Genomic DNA, 22783 nt, shown 5'->3' with positions numbered 1-22783 from the left:
TCGGAATTTTTTATATGATTTTAGCTACATTATTCAACGAATTTTTTTATTCAAGTTTCGCATTTGAATATTGTGATGGTCTATGACAAAAGTTGCCTATGCAGGCCAACGTCGTTTTATAGACCCTAATATAACGGCTATATGCTGTATTTTTAAGATTTTAACAGAATTTTTGAATGGATTTTATTTTTTTTTTTTTTTGAAAATTGCCAAATTTTTGTTTGCTATTACATGTGTAAAATTTGTCAGATATATTTCTATCTACAAACTAGATTTCAAGTTCTGTATTTTCTTTATTTCGTTCTTTTATTCTGCTAAAATTTATTGTTTTCATATTTCTCATATTTTATCTCTGGATTTCTATTTTTCTTTTTTATCAACGCTCATTTGTGGAAATGAGAAAAATATGTTGTCGTCACCTAGTTATAGCCGGTGTAAGAAACATTTTTATTGCATTATTTAAATCAACACAATTATTGAGAATATTTTCGGTGGAATATCGAAATATCGTTTATTTTGCAGAGGTATCAAATTTTTAATTAATGGGCTCATCACTACACCTGGTTTTTATCGTGTAAACACATCATTTGGCCAAAATCAATAAACTTCGTCTGCATATCTTTGTCTGTTAATGATTTTGTCGGATGATGATGTTGTTGTTATTATTGTAGCTGTTTGGATTATTTATTAGCTTCTGAGTAAAAGAAAACCCAATTATCCGAATGGTTTCCGTTTATAGGCACTTTTTCAATTTTGAGATTTTTAGCGAGCGTTGATTGCATTTCATTCTGATGTTTGTTTTTGATTTTGTTGTGTTTATTATTTTGAACCCCCTCCGTGTGTGTGCTTTTTGGCTAACAAAATTACAATGAAGACCATGTATTATGGCTTTTAATTGCCTCTCTGTGGGAAAATTGCACTTTATTTGTGGAAATCGGCAATACTTTATTATACCCTCCACCATACTATGGAGGGTATATTAATTTTGTTAATTTTGATGATTTTAGCGATATTATTTACCGGAATCGTTTCAAATTTGGTATTTGAAGTTCGTAATGGATACTACATCCTAAGTCAAAAAATGAGCCATGTAGGTCCACGTCTTCATATAGCCCCCATATAACGGTATCCCCGATATTCGGTATTTTGATGATTTTAGCGACATTATTTAACGGAATCATTCCAAATTTGGTATTTGAAGTTCGTAATAGATATTGCAGCATAAAACAGAAAATGGGCCATGTAGGTCCACGTCTTCGTGTAGCCCCCATATAACGGTACCCCCCGATATTCGGTATTTTGATGATTTAAGCGACATTGTTTACCGGAATCGTTTCAAATTTCGCATGTGAAGTTCGTAATGGATACTTCAGCCCATGCCAGAAAATTGTCTGTGCAGGTCCAAGTCTTCGTATAGTCCCCATATAACGGTACCCCCCATATTCGGTACTTTGATGATTTTAGCTACATTATAAACTGATTTTTCTTCAAGTTTCACTTTTAAATATTGTAATAACTTATGACAAAAGTTGCCTATGCAGGTCCACGTCGTCGTATAGGCATTCGGTATTTTTAATATTTTAACAGAATTTTTAACGGATTTTATTTATTTATTTATTTTTTTTTTTTGGAAATCGCCAAATTTGTACCAAATAGTGGAGGGTATTAAAAGTTCGGCCCGGCCGAATTTACAGCATTTTTACTTGTTTTTATTTTACGAAGAATTATATTTTTTTAATGTGTTATAGAGTGTTTTGAAATCGTCATTCGAATGTTGAGTAGTGTTTCAAAGACATTTGCATGACAAAATTCAAAGGGTTCAAGAATTACATGAAAAATCCAGCAGATTATTAAAGTAGAACTAAATCGATAAGGAAAGGTCAAAAGTCGGTCCGGGCCGACTTTATGATACCATACACCAATGTTCAAATTCAGTAGAGCTACTCGTAACAAATAAACGTTTTTATTGGGACTTTGTGTGAAGTAGATCATACGAACAATGATCGTTTTTGGATGCGCAGTATGACTTTAGATCAGAAAACAAAAGAAACTAATATATGGGATTTTTATATTACACTTTTTGGCAGGCATATCCAAATCTCAACCGATCTCTAAAAATAATATATATATATATTTATACCCTACAACACTATGTGTTGGGGGTATTATAAGTTTGATTGGCCCAAAAATTATGTAACACCTCGAAATATTGGTTTCCCACATAGGAAAGTATATATGGATCTTCCTAGCTCGCCGAGCTGAGTCGATCTAGCTATGTATGTCCGTCCGTCCGTCTGTCCGTCTGTCCATGTTAATTTGTAATCACTCTACAGGTCGCAATTATGGTCCGATCTTCACGAAATTTAGAATGAAGGTGGGTCTGGGGTCAAAATAGAACCCTATTTCTTTTGGAGATGATCGCCAAATGTTTAGGGGTTGAAATGGACCAAATACTGAAAAAATTTCGGATTTTGCAGTAGCTATACAGGTCGCAATTATAGACCAATCGACGCGGAATTTCACATGTAGCTAGAGTTTAGGGCGGGGAAGAGGCCTACCAATTTGGGTGGTCATCGGATAATATTTAGCGGGTAAAATAGACCATATCTTTTGTGTTGAAAAAATTCAAAATTTTTCATTAAACCGCGAATATTTTAAATCCCGGCGAAATCACAAAGCCAGGACAAGGTTACTTCTGATCTTTACATTGATGTTTACACCCAACAAAACGGATATATAGCAAAATATGTGCGATATATACGTTTATCAAAGAAGATATGCTTGAAAAATCTCTTATATGTCGAGAACGGCTGAACTGATTTCCACAGTTCTCATTAATTCAGAATGGCCTCTTGGCAGGAAAGAAAAAACGTCTAAAAAAATCTCATAAAAATATCTCTCTAAAGATGAAAATATTGATTTTGTAAAATTTTCTCATAATTTTTCAATTTTGTCATATTTTTGGCATATTTTCATTTTGAATTAAACATTTGGTAATATTTCTACAGCTAACAAAACTAAGTAGTTAAGATATCAGGATATCATATACAGATCGCATTTATGGCACGATCCTTACGAAATTTTGCATGGGGATAAGATGAGGGTCAGAATAGAAGTTTACTCTTTTTGGAGATGATCGCCATATATTTAGGGGTTAAAATGGACCAGAAAACTGCAAAATTGTCTGCAGGTCGTAATTATCGCCCGATTCTCACGCACATTTGAATGGGGGTTACCGGACATTACAAAAGCCAAGAAGTTTTGGATGGCCATCCAAAAATATTCAATGTGTGAAATAGTTTGCCAACTTTTGTAGACAAAATAAGAAAATGTCCATTCCAGTGACTTTTTGGAGAATTCACAAATACAGGAAAGACGCACTTCTGACTATTTCGTTAACGCTGATTTCGATGAAGAATATAGTCAAATGTCCGTATCTCATATAGATGCGTTTCAGTCAAAAACCAATAATAAATGTTAATCTTTTGCCACTTCTGAGAGATTATAGGTCTTTGGAAAATATTGGTTCCAGATCTAGGAAGACCATTTAAATGCAACATCTACCAATAAATTGGAAATGAGCAAATTAGTATAAGTTGCTATTATTCGAAAATTAGAGAACGAAACCTGATAGTTTCTTTTATTATTTGTCACAATATCTTGTGGAATTCTTTCGAGTATCTCGCCTATGTAAACTGTATCCTTTATTATAGTGTTGTAGGGTATTCAACGGTCGGCCCCGCTCGACTGTAGCCTTTGCTTACTTGTTCTATTCTACATATGATTGCTTTAGTTTTATGCGAACCGATTTTCACCAAATTTGACACACTTTCTTCCAGGATGAATTCGGCCATATGTGCCAAAATGTATTGCAATGTATATATTAACCATTCAGTAAAGAAAGTCCTAACGTTGGGCGGGGCCGATTTTATGATGCCCTAAACCACTTTGCTAATTTAGTTGAGCTCCACATAACAATTAAAAGTTTTTGAGGGAGAATTCAATCATACGCCCTATGATTATAATTATAATTTAAAATTCAAAGGACTAAATATGCCGAAGCATTTGTATCTTTTAAATTCCGACTTGTATTGCCCATTTGGTGCACAATTAATTTGAAATCGGATAAAGATATATATGGGAGCTATATTCAAATCTGAACCGATCTCGATAAAATTTAGCGAAGGTATTTCTGAGCTACATTTGATATATTTACCCAAATATTGTTGTTACAGAGTGCATATTATGGGTGTGGAGGACAAAAATAACAAATCGGATGAACAATATATATGGGAGCTATAGCTATATCTGAACCGATTTCGATCAATTTCGATTTCAATTTCTGCTCTTTCCAATACTATTTTAGTTTTCTCATAACGTTGTTGTATTTCTAAGTATGTGTATTTTTATACCCTACACCACAAGGTGGTCAGGGTATTATCTTCAGAGGAGGATATTCCCCTCATATATTAGTTCTTTTGGACTTTAAATTATAACTATAATCATAGTTGGTATGATCTAATTCTCACAAATTCCCCATAAGAACTTTTATTTGATATGTGAAGCTCTACTAAATATGCAAAGTGGTTTAGGGTATCTTCCCGCACATCATTACATAGGAGTCCTTGATACACTTGTTTCATTTTCATTGCTCTATGGACACTTCCAGCTCTCCTGAGCCATAACATTTTCTTACTGGTTTTTCATAAATGTATTTACTTTGTAACTTGTCGGTGATTAAATGCAATAATTTTATTAACCTTGAAATGTTAAAGCTTACATACAAAGTTGTTCTTGCTTTTAGCGGTTTTATACATTAGAATTCCTCCGTTCAGTTGATTTAATTAAAGTTATGTGTTTTATTATTCCATGTATTTTTAATGCACTTCTTGCAACCCGACAGCAAGCTGCTAAGTACTTTTATGTGCATGTGTGTGTGTGTTCACATATACATCACTTCTGTTGACATACATAAATACAGATGGATTGCTGGATATGCTTCTCACATTTCAGCTGGCGGCGACCTTTCACTTGCAGTCATTTCATTTCATTTAATGTATTCTAATTAGTCATGCCCAGAGCAAAGCAATCATTGCCGCAGGTAAAAGGCTACTCTGGCGTGCTCTCAGGCAAAATGTAATTCTGTTGCGTTTTTTTTCTTCCTTCTGATTTTCAGACCTAATGGACACCCGTAATGGAAATGTCAATACAAACTTGCATGGATTTTAAATGACATGGCATTTTTTTCAAATCAAATGAAAGCAAATATTAAATCTGATTAGAAGAAATATAAATTATCACAGATTCTTTTCAGTACGCCAGAGGTGGTCCATTAGTGTGTGTGTGTGTGTTTGTATGTGTGTTCCTCATTAAAAGCTTTAATTTGTATTGCTGCTTAAACAAAAAAAATCTGTTTGTGTTCTGCTTTCTTCATTGGTATTTGCAATCGTACCTAATTTCACTGGTCAAAAACAAGCGATAATAAATCACTCACTCAATCAACGATCCGTGAAGTAAATTCATCTTTCAATCGGATGAAAATGAAACTGCAATTTTCGCCTAAAAAGAAAAATAATTGAATGTTTATTTTGAGTTTCATTCTTAAATTGTAAAGGAAATTTTGATATACAAACACTTAAATAAGAAATGACTGTGCCGCAACATTTCTTTTCATCCTCTCTTTCTTTCTATCCTCGCCGTGAATAATAAATTTTGCAAACGTTCTTTTTTCTTAATTGTATTATTTTACATGCAAATACGAATGTGCTTCACTTATCTTGCTAGTTGATGTCATTTTATTGTGGAAAACAATATTTTCGCATTAGCAATGTCTGGCAAAATGCAGAATGATACGAAGGCCGGAGGATAAGACATCTTAATAGTTTAGCATAGTGACAATTGCATAGTTGGTCATGAATGTTTTTGACCACAACTTACAAAGTGAGATGAAAAAACTGCAACCAACTTCAGACTGCTGGCATTTCTAGGCCACTCGTCCGACAGCTGTTAAAATTATTCCATTGACAGCTCATTATATTGTTTACAAGCGTACTAAAGCATTTTGGTGTTAAAATTTCCAGAAAAAAAGTTATTCGTGATGGAATTCAAGCGTGATAGTGTGATCTCTTTATATTTGGCTGGAAAGCCACAAGTGGCTATCGTTAGAGCACTCCAGCATTTAAATGTGAATAAATATTTTGTGTCTCGTACTACCGCTCGTTACCGTGATACTGGTAGCGTAGCCCGACGTCAAGGAAATGGGCGGTAGAAAACAGACACATCAGCAGAAATGGTTCGAAAAGTAAAGATCGAAACCCGCGTAGCAGTGGCCAAAAAATGGCTCGTGAGCTGAACATATCGCAATATTCCATTCGGCAAATGTTGAAAAATGAGCTCGGGGTAAACTCATTGAAATTCCAAATACTGCAAGAACTTGCACTGCTTGGCCGAAAGTGGTGAACTGCCGAATTTGTTTTTCTCCGATGAGAAAACATTCGTTGTCCAGCAGTTTAAAAAAAAAAAACAGTAAAGAAAGTCTTAACGTCGGGCTGGGCCGACTTTATGATGCCCTACACCACTTTGCTAATTTAGTAGAGCTCCGCATAACAATTAAAAGTTTTTATGGGAGAATTCAATCATACACGCTATGATTATAATTATAATTTAAAGTTCAAAGGACTTTATATGCCGTAGCATTTGTATCTTTTAAATTCGGACTTGTATTGCCCCTTTGGTGCACAATTAATTTGAAATCGGATAAAAATTTGCTATATATTTCCCTGAATATCGTTGTTACGGAGTGCATATTACGGCTGTGGCTAACAAATATAACAAATCGGATGCACAGTATATATGGGAGCTATAGCTGAATCTGAACCTATCTTCACCAAAGTTTGCATACTACCTTCTAGACTCAATTCGGTCGTGAGTGCCAAATTCCTTCCCATTTGGACAAATATTAGACGTTTGGTGCACAATATAAAGTAAATCGGATGAAGCTATTTATGGGAGCTATATCCAAATCTGAACCGATCTCGATAAAATTTAGCAAATGTATTTCTGAGCTGTATTTGATATATTTCCCCAAATATTGTTGTTACAGAGTGCATATTACGGCTGCGGAGAACAAAAATAACAAATCGGATGTACAATATATATGGGAGCTATAGCTATATCTGAACCGATTTCGATCAAATTTGGCATACTTATTTTCAGGCTCAATCTGATCGTACGTGCAAAATTCCATACTATTCGAACTGATATAACAAGTTTGGTGCACAATAAAAGACAAATCGGACGAAGATATATATGGAAGCTGTATCTAAATTTTGACCGATTATCTCCAATTTCAATAGGGTTCGTCCTTGGGCCAAACAAATGATTTGTGCAAAATTTCATCTGGATAGGGCAATAAATGAGAACTTTACTTTGTTTACAAAAATACATGGAGAGACGGACGGACTGACAGACGGACGGACGGACATGCATAAATCGACTCAGAATGTGATTCTATGCAGATCATCAAAAGGAACTATGGGTCTATCTCGTTTCCTTTTGTCTGTTACAAACAAATGCACAAATACATAACACCCTGACCACCTTGTGGTGTAGGGTATAAAAACAAAATTATCGTGTTTACTTGTCAGCTGAAAATGAGCACCTTCTGTTCGCCACACAGAACTCAAGCGCCGGCCATGGTGATGGTGTGGGCCGCCATAACAGCCGATGGTCGCTCTCCGCTCATATTAATCGGTCGTGGCATCAGAATAAATGCCGAATATTATCGCGAAAATATTCTGGAGGGTGTATTAAAGCCTTGGGTGCGCAAACATTTTGGCTGCAGACCTTGGACATTCCAACAGGACTCAGCACCATAGGAAACAGCACGTGCCACAAAAAAAAGAATGGTTACAAAATGGAGTTCCTCGCTTCATTTCCAGCGCACAATGGCCACCAAAATCTCCGGATACCAATCCGTTGGACTCTTGTGTCTGGATTTTTATACCCTCCACCATAATATGAAGGGTATATTAACTTTGTCATTCCGTTTGTAACTCCTCGAAATACTCATGTCAGACCCAACAAAGTATATATATTCTTGATCAGCTTAAAATTCGAAGTCGATTAAGCCATGTCCGTCTGTTTGTCTGTCTATCTGTCCGTTTGTCTGTCTGCCCGTCTGTCTGTCTGTTGTAATCACGCTATCTCTCGAACGAACTGAGATAGAAGGCTAGAATTTTGCACACCTGTTTATTTTTCCAGTAGGCAGGCTAAGTTCGTAAATGGGCCATGTAGGTCCACGTTTCATAAGGCCCCCATATAACGGTACCTCCCGATATTCGGTATTTTTAATGATCTTAGCGACATTATTCACCGGAAATGTTTCAACTTTGGAATTTCAAGTTTGAAATGGATACTAAAGCCTATGACAAAAAATTATCTGGGCAGGTCTACGTCTTCCTATAGCCCCCATATAATGGTACCTCCCTATATTCGGTATTTTGATGATATTTGCGGCATTATTCACCGGAATTGTTTCAAATTTAGTATTTGAAGTTCGTAATGGATACTACAGCCTATGACAGAAAATTGTCTGTTCAGGTCCAGGCGTTCGTATAGCCCCATATAACGGTACCTCCCAAAATTCGGTATTTTGATGATTTTAGCGTCATTATTCACCGGAATTGTTTCAAATTACGTATTTAGAGTTCGTAATGGGAACAAAAGTCTGTGACAGAAAAATGTCTATGCAGGTCCAGGTCTTCACATAGGCCCCATACATCAGTACCTCCCTATATTCGGTATTTTGACGAGTTTAGGTACAATACCCACCGAAATTGTTTGAGATATCGTATTTGACGTTAGTAATGGATGCAATAGGCTGTGACAGAAAATTGTCTATGCTGGTCCAGGTCTTCGCACAGCTCCGATATAATGGTACCTCCCTATATACGATATTTTGATGATTTTAGCTACATTATTCACCGTTTATTTCAAGTTTCGAATTTGAAAATGGTAATGGCTAATGGCAAACAATGCCTGTGTAGGTCCACGTCATATAGACCTCAATATAACGGCAATGTTCGGTACTTTTAAAATTTAACAGAATTTTTTAAGGATTTTATTTTTTTTTTAAATTTTCAAATTCGTTCCAAATGGTGGAGGGTATTCAAAGTTCGACCCGGCTGAACTTACTGCTTTTTAGCTTATTATTTACTATTTTAAACTTACAAAAAAAATTATTAAATACGGCTCCAACCGACATTTGGTTCCAACTTAAACATATCTCTGAATCAGATCTAGTTCAGAAAGCCTTGAATGTTTATACCTCTCTAAAAGTTTGAAACCCGAGTTCGTACTTTTCAAACCTCGGACATTACAATATGTTACATGCAAATATATCCAGGGAACAAACAATAATTTAGGATTTGAAAATAGTGTAGCTTTAACTATCGGTATCTAAATTTAGTGTCAAAAAGTTTGGGTTATTTTAAGAAAACAAAAATCCAAAAAATATATTAAACATAATCATTTCTGTTTAAGGTTTTAATCTTTATCATAACAAGCAAAGATATTCTATCAAACATTAAACACATGCCTGAATATTGTGTAGAAATTCCAAATTAATAGATATTACAAAATTTCTTTGCAGCGATCAAAACATGTTTAACGTCCCAATGAAAGTATTTCACCTCTGCAATGTTTATGAGTAAAAAAAACTCTGTCAACAATTTGTGCTGTTGTTTTGTAAGAAACTTTTTGCTTTTATACGTTTTTCCAAAAGGTTAAAAGTATGTCCTATTCCAAAGACAATTTGTAATCGCTTAGCAATAGTTCAACCATATCAAAACTTTTGACATTCATTCACTGCTTACTTACTCTCCTCCGGCAAATTCTTTGCTGTCCCAACTTAGACTAAAACAACATTAAGTAAAAGTCTCATAATTAACGGTTGGAGAAGAAGAATTTATGAGAAAATCTGTTATTCTCGTAATAAGTTTGTTGGGTAAATAATTCGCAGTTTTTTTGTAATTGCAGGTAGTGAGTCAATGGAAAAGTCGAAAACTGTAATCAAAATTTGCATTAACTTAATAACTATAAAGACATCGATACCGAAATAAAGATAGGTCCTTACCTAATTTTTTTTATTTCGTAAATTTTGTGCAGAAAAAGGGGCTTGAAGAAGAACGACTTATGGGGATATTCTTTGAAAAATTACAAATCAAAAGAACTTTATTTTTTTATCACCATGTAATGAGTAACGTCGACCATGATCCCGAAGGTTCTAGTCCGAAACTCGACGTCGTAATAAAACACGATGAGTTGTAAATGTAAGACTTTAGTGTGCTTAACTACAAAACAACAAGTTAAAAAGTACCAGTCGGTATTGCCGCCATATATATACCCTCAGCCAGTGTTCGATTATTTAAATATAATTTGACTAGTGCTACAATTATTCAAACGTTTGGCACTCTATGGAGCAGGTTCCCAAGGAATGGGCCAATATTGTCCATTTCGTATCGGACCCAAAAATATGATATAAATATTCCGACGTTCCTGGTATGGATTATATCGAATCACTCCTTCACTTTATATGAGATATGTAATAATATTTAGAAAGTGTTAAAAGTGCGTGATTTACAAGATAGAGTCTACCGAAATATTCCACTTTTATACTTCATCTGATACGAATAAAAAATATTGAGCGAAATATTTGGCAACAATACAAGAAAGGATATTTATGCCCAATTTTATCCTAAATAATAAATACCGATAAATTTCGTATTCATATCAGGCTTCTTATTGAGAGAAATATTTGAGAATAGAAAGTACTTAAGTATTGCAAAATTGTTTGGAAAGTTATAACAGATATAATTATTGAAAATTGTGACTCCAGAAGGGGTTGGCAGATATATATCAACTTCAAAACAGATCTTGTGTTAGCAAAAATATTTGTTTGTGTGAAATTTAAAGAGATTCGGATATTTATTTCGCTTTATTTGAGAGTTTTGGTTTTCAAAATCTTGAACCCTATGTATAAGGGAGGTACCAGAAGAAGTGGTTCAATCTATACCTCCTTTATAACAGATCTTGTGTTGATAGAAATATTGAGATGTGCCAAGTCTAAATGGAATCGGATGTTAATTTGACGTTTTATGAGCTTCATGGGTATTCAAAATTTCGACACTTTGTGGGGGATGTACCAGAAGGAGTGGACTGATACATGCCATGTTAGCACAAGATCTTGGGTTTATAAAAATATTGAAATGTGTGAAATTTGAAGACGTTCGGATCCTTACATTACATTATTTAAGATTTATAATTATTCAAAATGTTAACCCTTTGTGGAGGAGGTACTTCATGGAGTGGTTTCTCTTTCTGTGCAAAAAAATATATTATATATATATTTTTTGAAAATTTTGACCTTTTGTGGGGGAGGTACCAAGAGAAGTGGGCCGATGTATTGCCTCTTAACACCAGACCTTAGGCTAATAAAATTATTAGGATGTGTGGAATTTGAGGACTATCGGACTCTTACATCACATTTTATAAGAGCTTTAATTATTCAAAATTTTGACCCTTTGTGGTGGAGGTCCCTGATGGAGTGGACCGATATTGTCCATTTTCGCACATGACCTAGCATTGATGAAAATGTGAGGATTCGCAAAGTTCGAGCAAAATCGGATTATCCTTTCTCTTTCGGTGCAATAAATTATTTTCTTTGAAAATGTTGACATTTTGTGTGGGAGGTACCAGAAGGAGTGGGCCGATATTGCTCATCTCGAACTCGATCTAAGTTTGACAAAAGTAGTACGATGTGCCAAGTTTGAATCAAATCAGATACTCCCTTCGAGAGTTATCGTGCGCACCAGCCAGCCAGACAGACAGACGGACGGACGGACATCGGTAGATCGACTCCAAATGTTCTGAAACAAATTTGGTCCAAAGGGACCTAGGGTCTAAAACTATTATTTCTGATTTGGATATAGCTCCCATATATAGGGTCGTCCGATTTATACGTTTTTTTGCACCAAGTGCGTAATATCAGTCCGAAACAAATAAATTTTAGCACACACTACCAAGTTCAGTCCAGAAGTGTGTTTGATGATTTTGGAGAATATCGATTTAGATATAGCTATATCTCCGATATATATTTTTCATCCGATTTGCGGTTTATGTCCCCTATATTTGTAATATGCACTCCACTACCATGATGTTTGAAAGCAGATATCATTTATACTACAACACCTCTTCATCGAGAACGGTTCAAATTCGGATATAACTTCCATATATATCCCCTTTATTGTGCACCAAATATAAACACATTTAAAAGAAGGTCAATGATCCTGACTTGCGACATTTCCTTACAGGTTTCAATTGATTTGGTCCTTATTTTGCGTCTTGATTTCTAATTGGGTAGAAAATCTCTTTGACAAAAATGTTAAATTTAGGCCAATGTTCCTGAGCAGCGTCCATATAAATGATTTGAAATCGGATGAAGAGACATTTATGGGATCTGTATCCAAATCTGTACTTATTCCTACAAATTCCAGTGGGGTTCCAGTAATACTATTGACAATGTCAAAAGTAGGTCAGCATAGATTTTCTATTGACATTTCCTACAGGGCTGTGACTCCCTATATACAGGGAGAGATAAAAAACTGCAACAAAGTCAAACGCCATAATTTTTACATATTTTTTTTTTATTTTATTGAATGAAAGCAAAAAATATCGGAAATAGGATCAAATTTTTGAATAAGTTTAGATTTGTTCGAATTGGTCACCTTTGGCACAAATTATAGCCTTCAAACGGCTAATGAAACCATCACACACTGCCCAAATACGCTTGCTTGAGGTGATCGACACTTTGGTATTTTTTAGAGCCAACATTGCTTTCCAAAATACTCCAGACACGATAGTCCAACGGATTGGTATCCGGAGATTTTGGTGGTCATTGTGCGCTGGAAATGAAGAGAGGAACCTCATTTTGAGACCATTTTTGGGTGGCGCGTGCTGAGTGCTATGGTGCTGAGCCCTGTTGGAATGTCCAAGGTCTGCGACCAAAATGTTTGCGTGCCCAAGGCTTTAATACACCCTCCAGAATATTTTCGCCATATTCGCGGCCCACACCATCACCATGGCCGGCGCTGGAGTTCTGGCTGCCCAACCGATGGCGCAAATGTTCATTAAACACGATCATTTTGTTTGTTTACAAACTGCCGGACAACGAAGGTTTTCTCACGTAGACGGAGAAACCCAAATTCGGCAGTTCACCACTTTCGGCCAAGCGAAGTAACTCTTTAGCTCTTTTGAGTCTATTTTCTTTCTGTTACGGTTTAAGTTCTTGCACTTTTTGGAATTTCAATGGCTTATTCGGTATTTCGATGATTTTAGCGACATGGTTCACTGAAATCGTTTCAAATTTCGTAATGACAGTTCGTAATGGGTACTACAGTCTGTGACAGAAAATTGTCTACGTAGGTCTAGGTCTTCGTATAGCCCCATATAATTATTAGAAATTGTAATGATTTTAGTGACATTATTCACCCGAATTGTTTGAAGTTCTTATAAGTACTTCAATCTATGACAGAAAATTGTCTATGCAGCTGCAGGTCTCCGAATTGCCCCATATATATATACCTCCCTATATTCGGTATTTTGATGATTCCAGTGACATTATTTACCGAAATTGTTTTCAATTTCGTATTTGAGGTTCTTATAAGGTACTTCAATCCATGACAGAAATTTTTCTATGCAGTTTCTGGTCTCCGAATAACTCCCATATATGGGTACCTCACTATATTCGGTATTTTGATGATTTCAGCGACATTACTCACGGGAATTGTTTCAAATTTCTTTTTTGAAGTTCCTAATGGTTAATACCAGAATTGTTCCAAATTTCGTATTTGAAGTTCCTAATGGGTGCTATAGTCTATGACAAAAGTTGCCTATGTATGTCCAGGTCTTCGTATAGACTCTAAATATCGGTACCCTATATTCGGTATTTTTGCGACACTATACACCGGAATTGTTTAAAGTTTCGTATTTGATTTTTGTAATGGCCCATGGCAAAAAATGGTTATGCAGGTCCACGTCTTCGAATATAATACCCTATATTCGGTTAACGGATTTTAATATTTAATTTCTTTGTGTTGAAAATTTCCAAAATTTTTCAAATGATGGAGGATATTTAAACTTTGGCCTAGCCTTAATGCTTTATTACTTGTTAATTGTTAAAATTGTTTATGTTTCTGCGAAGTAATAGAAGAAGTGGACTCATATTGTCCATCTTAAAATTGCATAAAAAATATGGCAAAAATATTACGATGTGGAAAGTTTGGAGCAAATCGCACCAGCCAGACTCCTATGGCTAAATCTACTTCAAATATTCTGAAACGGATTTCTTCCAGAAACATAGATCCTAAACCATTATTTTTATGAGGGACAAATGATATATTTCCTTAACTTCTGAATGTTCTAAAATTCTTTATCAAGTAATGTGTTTATGTGCTTTAAGCCGAAAATCGTGTATGGGATATTAAAAACGTTTGTTCGTGTGTTTAATTATTTTGTTTTGTTTTTATTTTGTGTCTCTTTTCAGCTAAATTAACAAAATGGATTTCATCTTAAGCCATCTACATCGGCCGAAACGCGAGGCCAATTTAAAGGAATTTCTCTCACATCTCTTTGTGGACTGCATGGTAAAGTACAAAAACCAGTCACAGCAGCTAAATGAAACGTCGGCCAGCAGCACAGGTAATTAATTAGTTAGTTAATTTGATCGTGGACACACAATTAATTAACTAAGTGCAAATGTATGAAGCAATTAGACAATAATATATTGTGAAGCACAAGCCAATGTTGTAATACCAACGAGTAATAATGGCTTTAAGTAGACCGGGATTCTAATGGTAGTAGTAGAAAAATATATATAAAACAAAATTAGAAAATGAGCTGTAGCGGAATAAACACGCCAAAAGTGCCTTCGTGAAAACTTGTAAAGAACAAAAGTATAGTGTACAATTTCGTACTTTTCGTTTTCTTAAAGTAATAATTTGCAAAAGTACAGACTCATTTTGTATCTTGCGAAAAAATAACAACTCAATAGCCATGTTGTACCCTTTAGTACTTTTGTAAAACAAAGCCACAAATCCAGACTTATCTCAGCCCAAATGTAATTTAATCAAAGTTCTACCTCTTTTCAAGCGCTCAATATTTATGTTGTACCGTTAAGAATTTTTCATACCACTTGATTATAAACAAGTTAAAAAGCGGTAAGTTCGGCCGGGCCGAACTTTGAATACCCTCCACCATTTGCGAATTTGTATATTTTTAAAAAATAAAATCCTTAAAAAATTCTGTTAAAATTTTAAAAGTACCGAATATAGTCGTTATATTGGAGTCTATAAGACGTGGACCTACATAGGCGTTGTTTGCCATTAGCCATTGCCATATTCAAATTTGAAACTTGAAATAAACGGTGAATAATGTAGCTAAAATCATCAAAATATCGTATATAGGGAGGTACCGTTATATCGGAGCTGTGCGAAGACCTAGGCCAGTATAGACAATTTTCTATGACAGGCTATAGCATCCATTGCTAACGTCAAATACGGAATGACAAAGTTAATATAGCCTCCATAGTGTGGTGGAGGGTATAAAAATCCATCTTTGTTCCAAATTTTTAATTTTAGAAGTCAACTTTTTTATGTTCCAACTCTTACCTGTATCTTAATAATGGTACATACTATTTTGTGCTCCATTGTAGTTTTCATACTTTTGGAGTACAAATTTTCAAAAATTCCCGGGATATGTGGCCGTTACGCCAAATCTAAGAGTCCCAGCTTATAAACTTCACATTTTTATACCCTCCACCATACTATGGAGGGTATATTCATTTTGTCATTCCGTTTGTAACTCATCGAAATAATGATCTTAGACCCAACAAAGTATATATTCTTGATCAGCGTAAAATTCTAAGACGATTTAGCCATGTCCGTCTGTCTGTCTGTTGTAATCACGCTATCTTTCGAACGAATTGAGATAGAAGGCTAAAATTTTGCGCACATGTCTATCTTTTGATAATTTTAGCGACAACATTCACAGGAATTGTTTCATATTTGGCATTTGAAGTTCGAAATGGACACTACAGCCTGAGACTGAAAATTGTCTGTGCAAGTCCACGTTTCGTATAGCCCCATATAACGGTACCTCCCAATATTCGGTATTTTGACGATTTTAGGTACAATACTCACCGAAATTGTTTGAGATATCGTATTTGAAGTTCATAATGGAAGCTACAGCCTGTGACAGAAAATTTTCTATGCATTATTCACCGTTTATTTCAAGTTTCGAATTTGAATATGCTAATGGCTTGTGACAACCAAGGCCTACGTAGGTGCACTTCGTACAGGCCCTAATATAACGGCTATATTCGGTATTTTTAAAATGTTAAAAGAATTTTTGGCGAATGTTATCTTTTTCGAAATTTTTTAAATTCGGTCTAAATGGTGGTTCGGCCGGGCCGAACTTTTAATTACCTCCACCATTTTGAAGGAAATTGATAAATTTAAAAAAAAATCCGAAAACAGCTAGCGAAGACGTATACCGCCACATGGAGGCTATACGAAGACGTGGACCTACATTCGAATTTTTTTGTCATAAGGTGTAGTACCCATTAAGATCTTTCAATACGAAATTTGAAACGGTTCCGGTGAATAATGTTGCTGAAATCGTCAAAATACCGACTATCGGGAGGTACCGTTGTTTGGGGGTACCATATAAAAATTGTTGTCATATGCTGTAGTATTCAGCATACGCAAATACGAAATTCGAAATAATTCCGGTAAATAATATCGCAAAAATTATGAAAATACCGGATATCGGGAGGTACCGTTTATGGGGGCTACACGAAGATCTGAGCCTGTATACAGAAATTTTTGCCACAGGCTGTAGTACCCATTGGTATCTTTCAATACGAAATTTGAAACGATGCCTGTGAATAACATTGCTGAAATCATCAAAATGCCGAATATCGGGAGGTACCGTTGTATGGGGGCTATACGAAGACGTGAACCTGCATACAAATATTTTTGTCATAGGCTGTAGTACCCATTACGAACTTAAAATACGAAATTTTAAATAATTCCGGTTAATAATGTCGCTAAAATCACAAAAAAAAAAAAACAGAATATCGGGAGGTACCGTTATATGGGGGCTATACGAAAACGCGGACAGACATGGCCCATTTACAAACAGCCGGACAGACAGACGGACATCGCTAGATCGTCTTAGAATTTTACGCTGATCAAGAATATTTCGAGTTAATATACCCTCCATAGAATGGTAGAGGGTATAAAAATGTACCATTTTCGCAAAGAAAAAGTTTGTATTGTCCAACAAATTTTAATATCAAATTTCAGTACTCCTCACCATTTACATGAAAGCATCATCTTTATAAGACGTGATATTCCGAACGAGCTATAAAGAAAATTTTCTGCGAGAGGGATTAGTTAAGCAAAAGTATTAAATAGTACTATTTGGAATTATGCGAACGGATTCAGATGAAAATCTTGAAATTAAGTTTAGTGTAGGAGTAGAACTGAAATAATGAATTTTGGTTTTGGGTCACTGTGAATGTAAATCGTTTAGCTAAAGGGGCGATTTTCGGAAATACGTACTACAATGTGAACGAAAAGTACTGAATGGTACTACACTTGATACAAGTGAATGAATAGAGCTGACCTCATGAATTTTGCTATGAGAATAATTATGGGTTAGTCAATGAATAGCTTTTGGTAATGCGTGGTATATGGTGTAAATAGAGTGTACGAATAGAGCTGATATATATTGCTTAATTTTTAGATAAAGAGGTCGGTTTGCAAATATGTTCTGAAACGTGTTCCAAAAGTAAAAAAATGTTACTGAACTTGGTATACATAAATATTTAAAAACTGGAGCTCATAAGGTTGAAATTGTGCCGGAAACATACAAAATATAGCATTATATTACGGCTATACCTAACCAGGGGCCCATATAAACTCCTTTTTCTGGAATAAGGTAAAATTTCAGCAAACTATCTTAAAATATCTCTTACCTCTATCGAAACTTTAGCGGAGGTTAAACAGGTATTAAACCCTTGGTCTCTTTGGACCAAATCCGTTTAGGGCTTTTGGTGCCGATCTAGTGGTGCCCCCCCTGTCTGTCTGGCGGACTGGTGCGCACTATAACTCTCGGAAGGAGTATTCCCTTTTTATTCAAAATTGGTACATCATAATATTATTGTAAAACTTAAATCGAGTTCGGAGATGGGCAATATCGGTCCACTCCTTCTGGTAACTGACCCACAAAAGGTCGAAATTTTCAAAAAAAAAAAAAAAACATATTTTCTGCACAGAAAGAGAAGCGATAATTCGATTTTGCACCAACTTTGCATATATTTATTTAGGTCCGATACGAAATGCACAATATTGGCCCATTCATTTCAAAACCTACTTCATAGAGGGTCAGCAGTTTGTATAATCCTAACACAAGTTTTAATGCTCCTAAATATGCATTAAATAACAAGTAAAGAAAGTCCTAAAGTCAGGCGGGGCCGACTTTTTGATACCCTACACCACATTGCTAATTTAGTAGAGCTCTACGTAACAATTAAAAGTTTTTATGGGAGAATTCAATCATACACGCTATGATTATAATTATAATTTAAAGTTCAAATCTTTTAAATTCGGACTTGTATTGCCCCTTTGGTGCAAAATTAATTTGAAATCTGATAAAGATATATAAGGGAGCTATATCCAAATCTGAACCGATCTCGATAAAATTTGGCAAAGATATTTCTGAACTGCATTTGATATATTTCCCTGAATATCGTTGTTACGAAGTGCATATTACGGCTGTGGGTACCAAATACTAGAAATCGGATGAACGATATATATGGGAGCTATAGCTATATCTGAACCGACCTTCACCAAATTTGGCATACTAACTTCTGGTCGTAAGTGCCAAATTTCATCCCATTTGGGTAAATATTAGACGTTTGGTGCACATTAAAAAGTAAATCGGACTAAGTTATATATGGGAGCTATATCCAAATCTGAACCGATCTCGATAAAATTTAGCAAAGGTATTTCTGAGCTGTATTTGATATATTTCCTCAAATATTGTTGTTACAGTATGCATATTACGGCTGCATAGGACAAAAATAACAAATCGGATAAAACATATATATGTGAGCTATAGCTATATCTGAACCGATTTCGATCAAATTTGGCATACTTATTTTCAGGCCTAATCTGTTTGTATGTGCAGTATTCGGGCTGATATTACACGTTTAGTGCACAAAAAACGGCAAATCGGACGAAGATATATATGGGAGCAATATCTAAATTTTCACCGATTATCTCCAATTTCAATAGGGTTCGTCCTTGGGCCAAACAAATGATTTGTGCAAAATTTTATCTCAATCGGATAATAAATGCGACCTGCATTTTGTTCACAAAAATACATGGACAGACGGACGGACAGACGGACTGACATGCATAAATCAACTCAGAAAGTGATTCTATGGAGATCCTCAAAAGTAACTATGGGTCTATCTCGCTTCCTTCTCCATGTTACAAACAAATGCACAAAGACATAATACCCTTACCCCTATGTGGTGTAGGGTATAAAAAGTAGGGTTGCGACCCACTGGAGAAAATAATGTTTGGGGCCCGAAACCTTCTTTGTGGGCAGAAGATCAAATGTTGGAGGAAAATACTATACAATTCAACTAGATAAGTCTACCGACTGTCAAGGCTTGTTCTATATTTGTACGTTATATATGGCAAGAAAATGAAAATATTTTGTTTATTATAAAAAAGGACAAACGTTTGTAATGACTGCTAATATCCAAATTTGCCCTTAATTGGGGATGCATAAATTTCCACAGATACAGACACGCTTAAGCTGGGTAGCCATTTCCTCGAGAACCTTGTTGAGACTATACCTATTCCTTGTTTTAGGAAGTCTCTCCGAAAAAAGTAACTTTCGAAGAACTGAATTCTTCATAGACATGTTCGTGTTTGGACAAATGAACGAGGACATTTTTCCCCAAGACAACCACAATTCAAAGTGCTACCTCGCTCACTCTTTCGCTTAGCTGTCGTTGCATTAATGACAAGAATTTCAAGAATTCCACAAAAAAAGCAAAGTTTAAAGTTCACATGGCTTTCAGCAGTAATTTTCTCCGCAAATAAAATGTCAAACGAAATGTAACAATCGAATTAGTGCCACTCATTGCTGGCAATTGTTATCATTTATTACCTATAAATGTATTCGCATTTTCATCTTCTGTTTTGTCTTTGTCTTCCATTGCAGAATATCCCACAGCCATACCACGTTATGTTGAAGATGCCATACTCAATGAGGGTTCCATCGATATTGAAAATGTCGATGTGACCGATGCTGAACGTAATGAACTGTATGCCACAATAAGTGCAGCAACACTGGCACCAAATCTAATTACCACACAAACCGATGCAACATCTGATGCTACCACTGCATCATCGGCCCTGCAATATTCTACCGCTCTCGTGCTAAACGCCAGTGGAAAGGGTTCAACCACAACAACACCATCTACACCCGGTGGACAATTGTTTTGTCCACTTCGTTTCGACGGTTATCTTTGTTGGCCACGTACGCCAGCTGGCACTGTGTTGAGTCAGTATTGTCCGGACTTTGTTGAGGGCTTTAGTAGTAAATTTCTGGCCCATAAAACGTAAGTATCCTGTTGGACATGTGCGAAACATACTTACAATGACAACAACTATGTAAACGATGTGGGTTGTGGGTTTTTCTCCTGCTTTTTTTTGAGTTCGTTGTCGATGTAGTTGTTGTTGTTGCTACTTCTGAAAGCTGTTTGATAGTGCCGTAGTTGTTTGTAACACATTTGAGTGGCTTACCTTTGGTCTGAGGAATGCTTTTAAAAGATTACCACCAACAGAAATCGTGGTGATGGCAGAAAATGCTACAAAGTTGTCTTACTTAAACATAAATGAGACCTTTGGGTAAAAAGCAAAAGCAAAAAAATATTGTCTGCTCTTTGGTTTTTCCCCCAAATATACTTCGAGGCATACTTTTATATTCATAAAGCGTTTTTCCAACTTTTCTTTTAATTGTTCCATTCATTTGGGGAATATGGAAAATTGTACGCCAAAAAAAAAAAAAAAAAAAAAAAAACAAGCACGTCCTTTTATGTTTCATTATTCTGCCGAGATTGGCAAAAGTTTATAAAGGAAATGAAATTTGAGAGATGAAGATGCAAATGAAAGATGTTTTGGGAAACAAAAATTATTGGATAAAATTTGGATGGAATTTAGTTGCATGTGTATAGGAAAACTATGTTAAGGAATGTTAACTTTGGTGTTTTGTGGGAAGGGCACTAGTATATATACAGGGTGATATGAAACATGTTAAAAAGCAGTAAGTTCGGCCGGACCGAACTTTGAATACCCTCCACCATTCGGAACGAATTTGGAAATAAAATCCTGAAAAAATTTTGTTAAAATTTTAAAAATACCGAATATTGCCGTTATATTGGTGCCTATACGACGTGGACCCACACAGGCATTATTTGTCATTACCAAATTCTAATTCGGAACTTGAAATAAACGGTGAATAATGTAGCTAAAATCATCAAAATGTAGAATATAGGGAGGTACCGTTATATCGGAGCTGTGCGAAGACCTGAACCTGCGTAGACAATTTTTTGTCATTATACCCTACACCACAAGGTGGTCAGGGTATTATGTCTTTGTGCATTTGTTTGTAACAGGCAAAAGGAAACGAGATAGACCCATAGTTCCTTTTGATGATCTGCATAGAATCACATTCTGAGTCGATTTATGCATGTCCGTCCGTCCGTCCGTCTGTCCATGTATTTTTGTAAACAAAGTACAGGTCGCATTTATTGCCCGATCCAGATGAAATTTTGCGCAGATCATTTGTTTGGCCCAAGGACGAACCCTATTGAAATTGGAGATAATCGGTCAAAATTTAGATATAGCTCCCATATATATCTTCGTCCGATTTGCCTTTTATTGTGCACCAAACGAGTAATATCAGCCCGAATTGTATGGAATTCTGCATATACACCCAAATTAGGCCTGAAAATATGTATGCCAAATTTGATCGAAATCGGTTCAGATATAGCTATAGCTCCCATATAAATTGTTCATCCGATTTGTTATTTTTGTCCACCGCCGCCGTAATATGCACTCTGCAACAACAATATTTGGGAAAATATATCAAATACAGCTCAGAAATACATATGATAAATTTTATCGAGATCGGTTCAGATTTGGATATAGCTCCCATATATAACTTCGTCCGATTTACCTTTTATTGTGCATCAAACGTTTAATATTTGTCCAAATGGGATGGAATTTAGCACATGCGACCGAATTGAGTCTAGAAGCTAGTATGTTAAATTTGGTGAAGATCGGTTCAGATATAGCTATACCTCCCATATATATTGTTCATCCGATTCGTTATATTTGTTACCCAGAGCCGTAATATGCACTCCGTAACAACGATATTCAGGGAAATATATCAAATACAGCTCAGAGATATCTTTGCCAAAGTTTATCGAGATCGGTTCAGATTTGGATATAGCTCCCATATATATCTTTATCCGATTTCAAATTAATTGTGCACCAAATGGGCAATACAATTCCCAATTTAAAAGATACAAAAGCTTCGGCATATTTAGTACTTTGAACTTTAAATTATAATTATAATC

General features: G+C 35.5%; 1 protein-coding gene across 5 annotated transcripts in view; it reads left to right on the top strand.

The window, feature by feature from the left end:
* LOC131804684 (calcitonin gene-related peptide type 1 receptor-like) overlaps positions 1 to 22783 on the top strand; it is a 79474-nt gene that overhangs the window by 38698 nt on the left and 17993 nt on the right. For all 5 annotated transcript variants that reach the window (XM_059127741.1, XM_059127742.1, XM_059127740.1 and 2 more), the window contains exons 2-3: positions 14603 to 14757; positions 20362 to 20761. In XM_059127741.1, coding sequence (XP_058983724.1) covers positions 14616 to 14757; positions 20362 to 20761 — 542 coding nt within the window. In that variant the 5' untranslated portion in view covers positions 14603 to 14615. The remainder of the gene's footprint in view (positions 1 to 14602; positions 14758 to 20361; positions 20762 to 22783) is intronic.

Source organism: Musca domestica, unplaced genomic scaffold (genome assembly GCF_030504385.1).
Source record: "Musca domestica strain aabys unplaced genomic scaffold, Musca_domestica.polishedcontigs.V.1.1 47, whole genome shotgun sequence".
Lineage (NCBI taxonomy): Eukaryota > Metazoa > Arthropoda > Insecta > Diptera > Muscidae > Musca > Musca domestica.
Note: the sequence above shows the minus strand (reverse complement) of the source record. Positions and strands in the feature narration are given on the sequence as shown.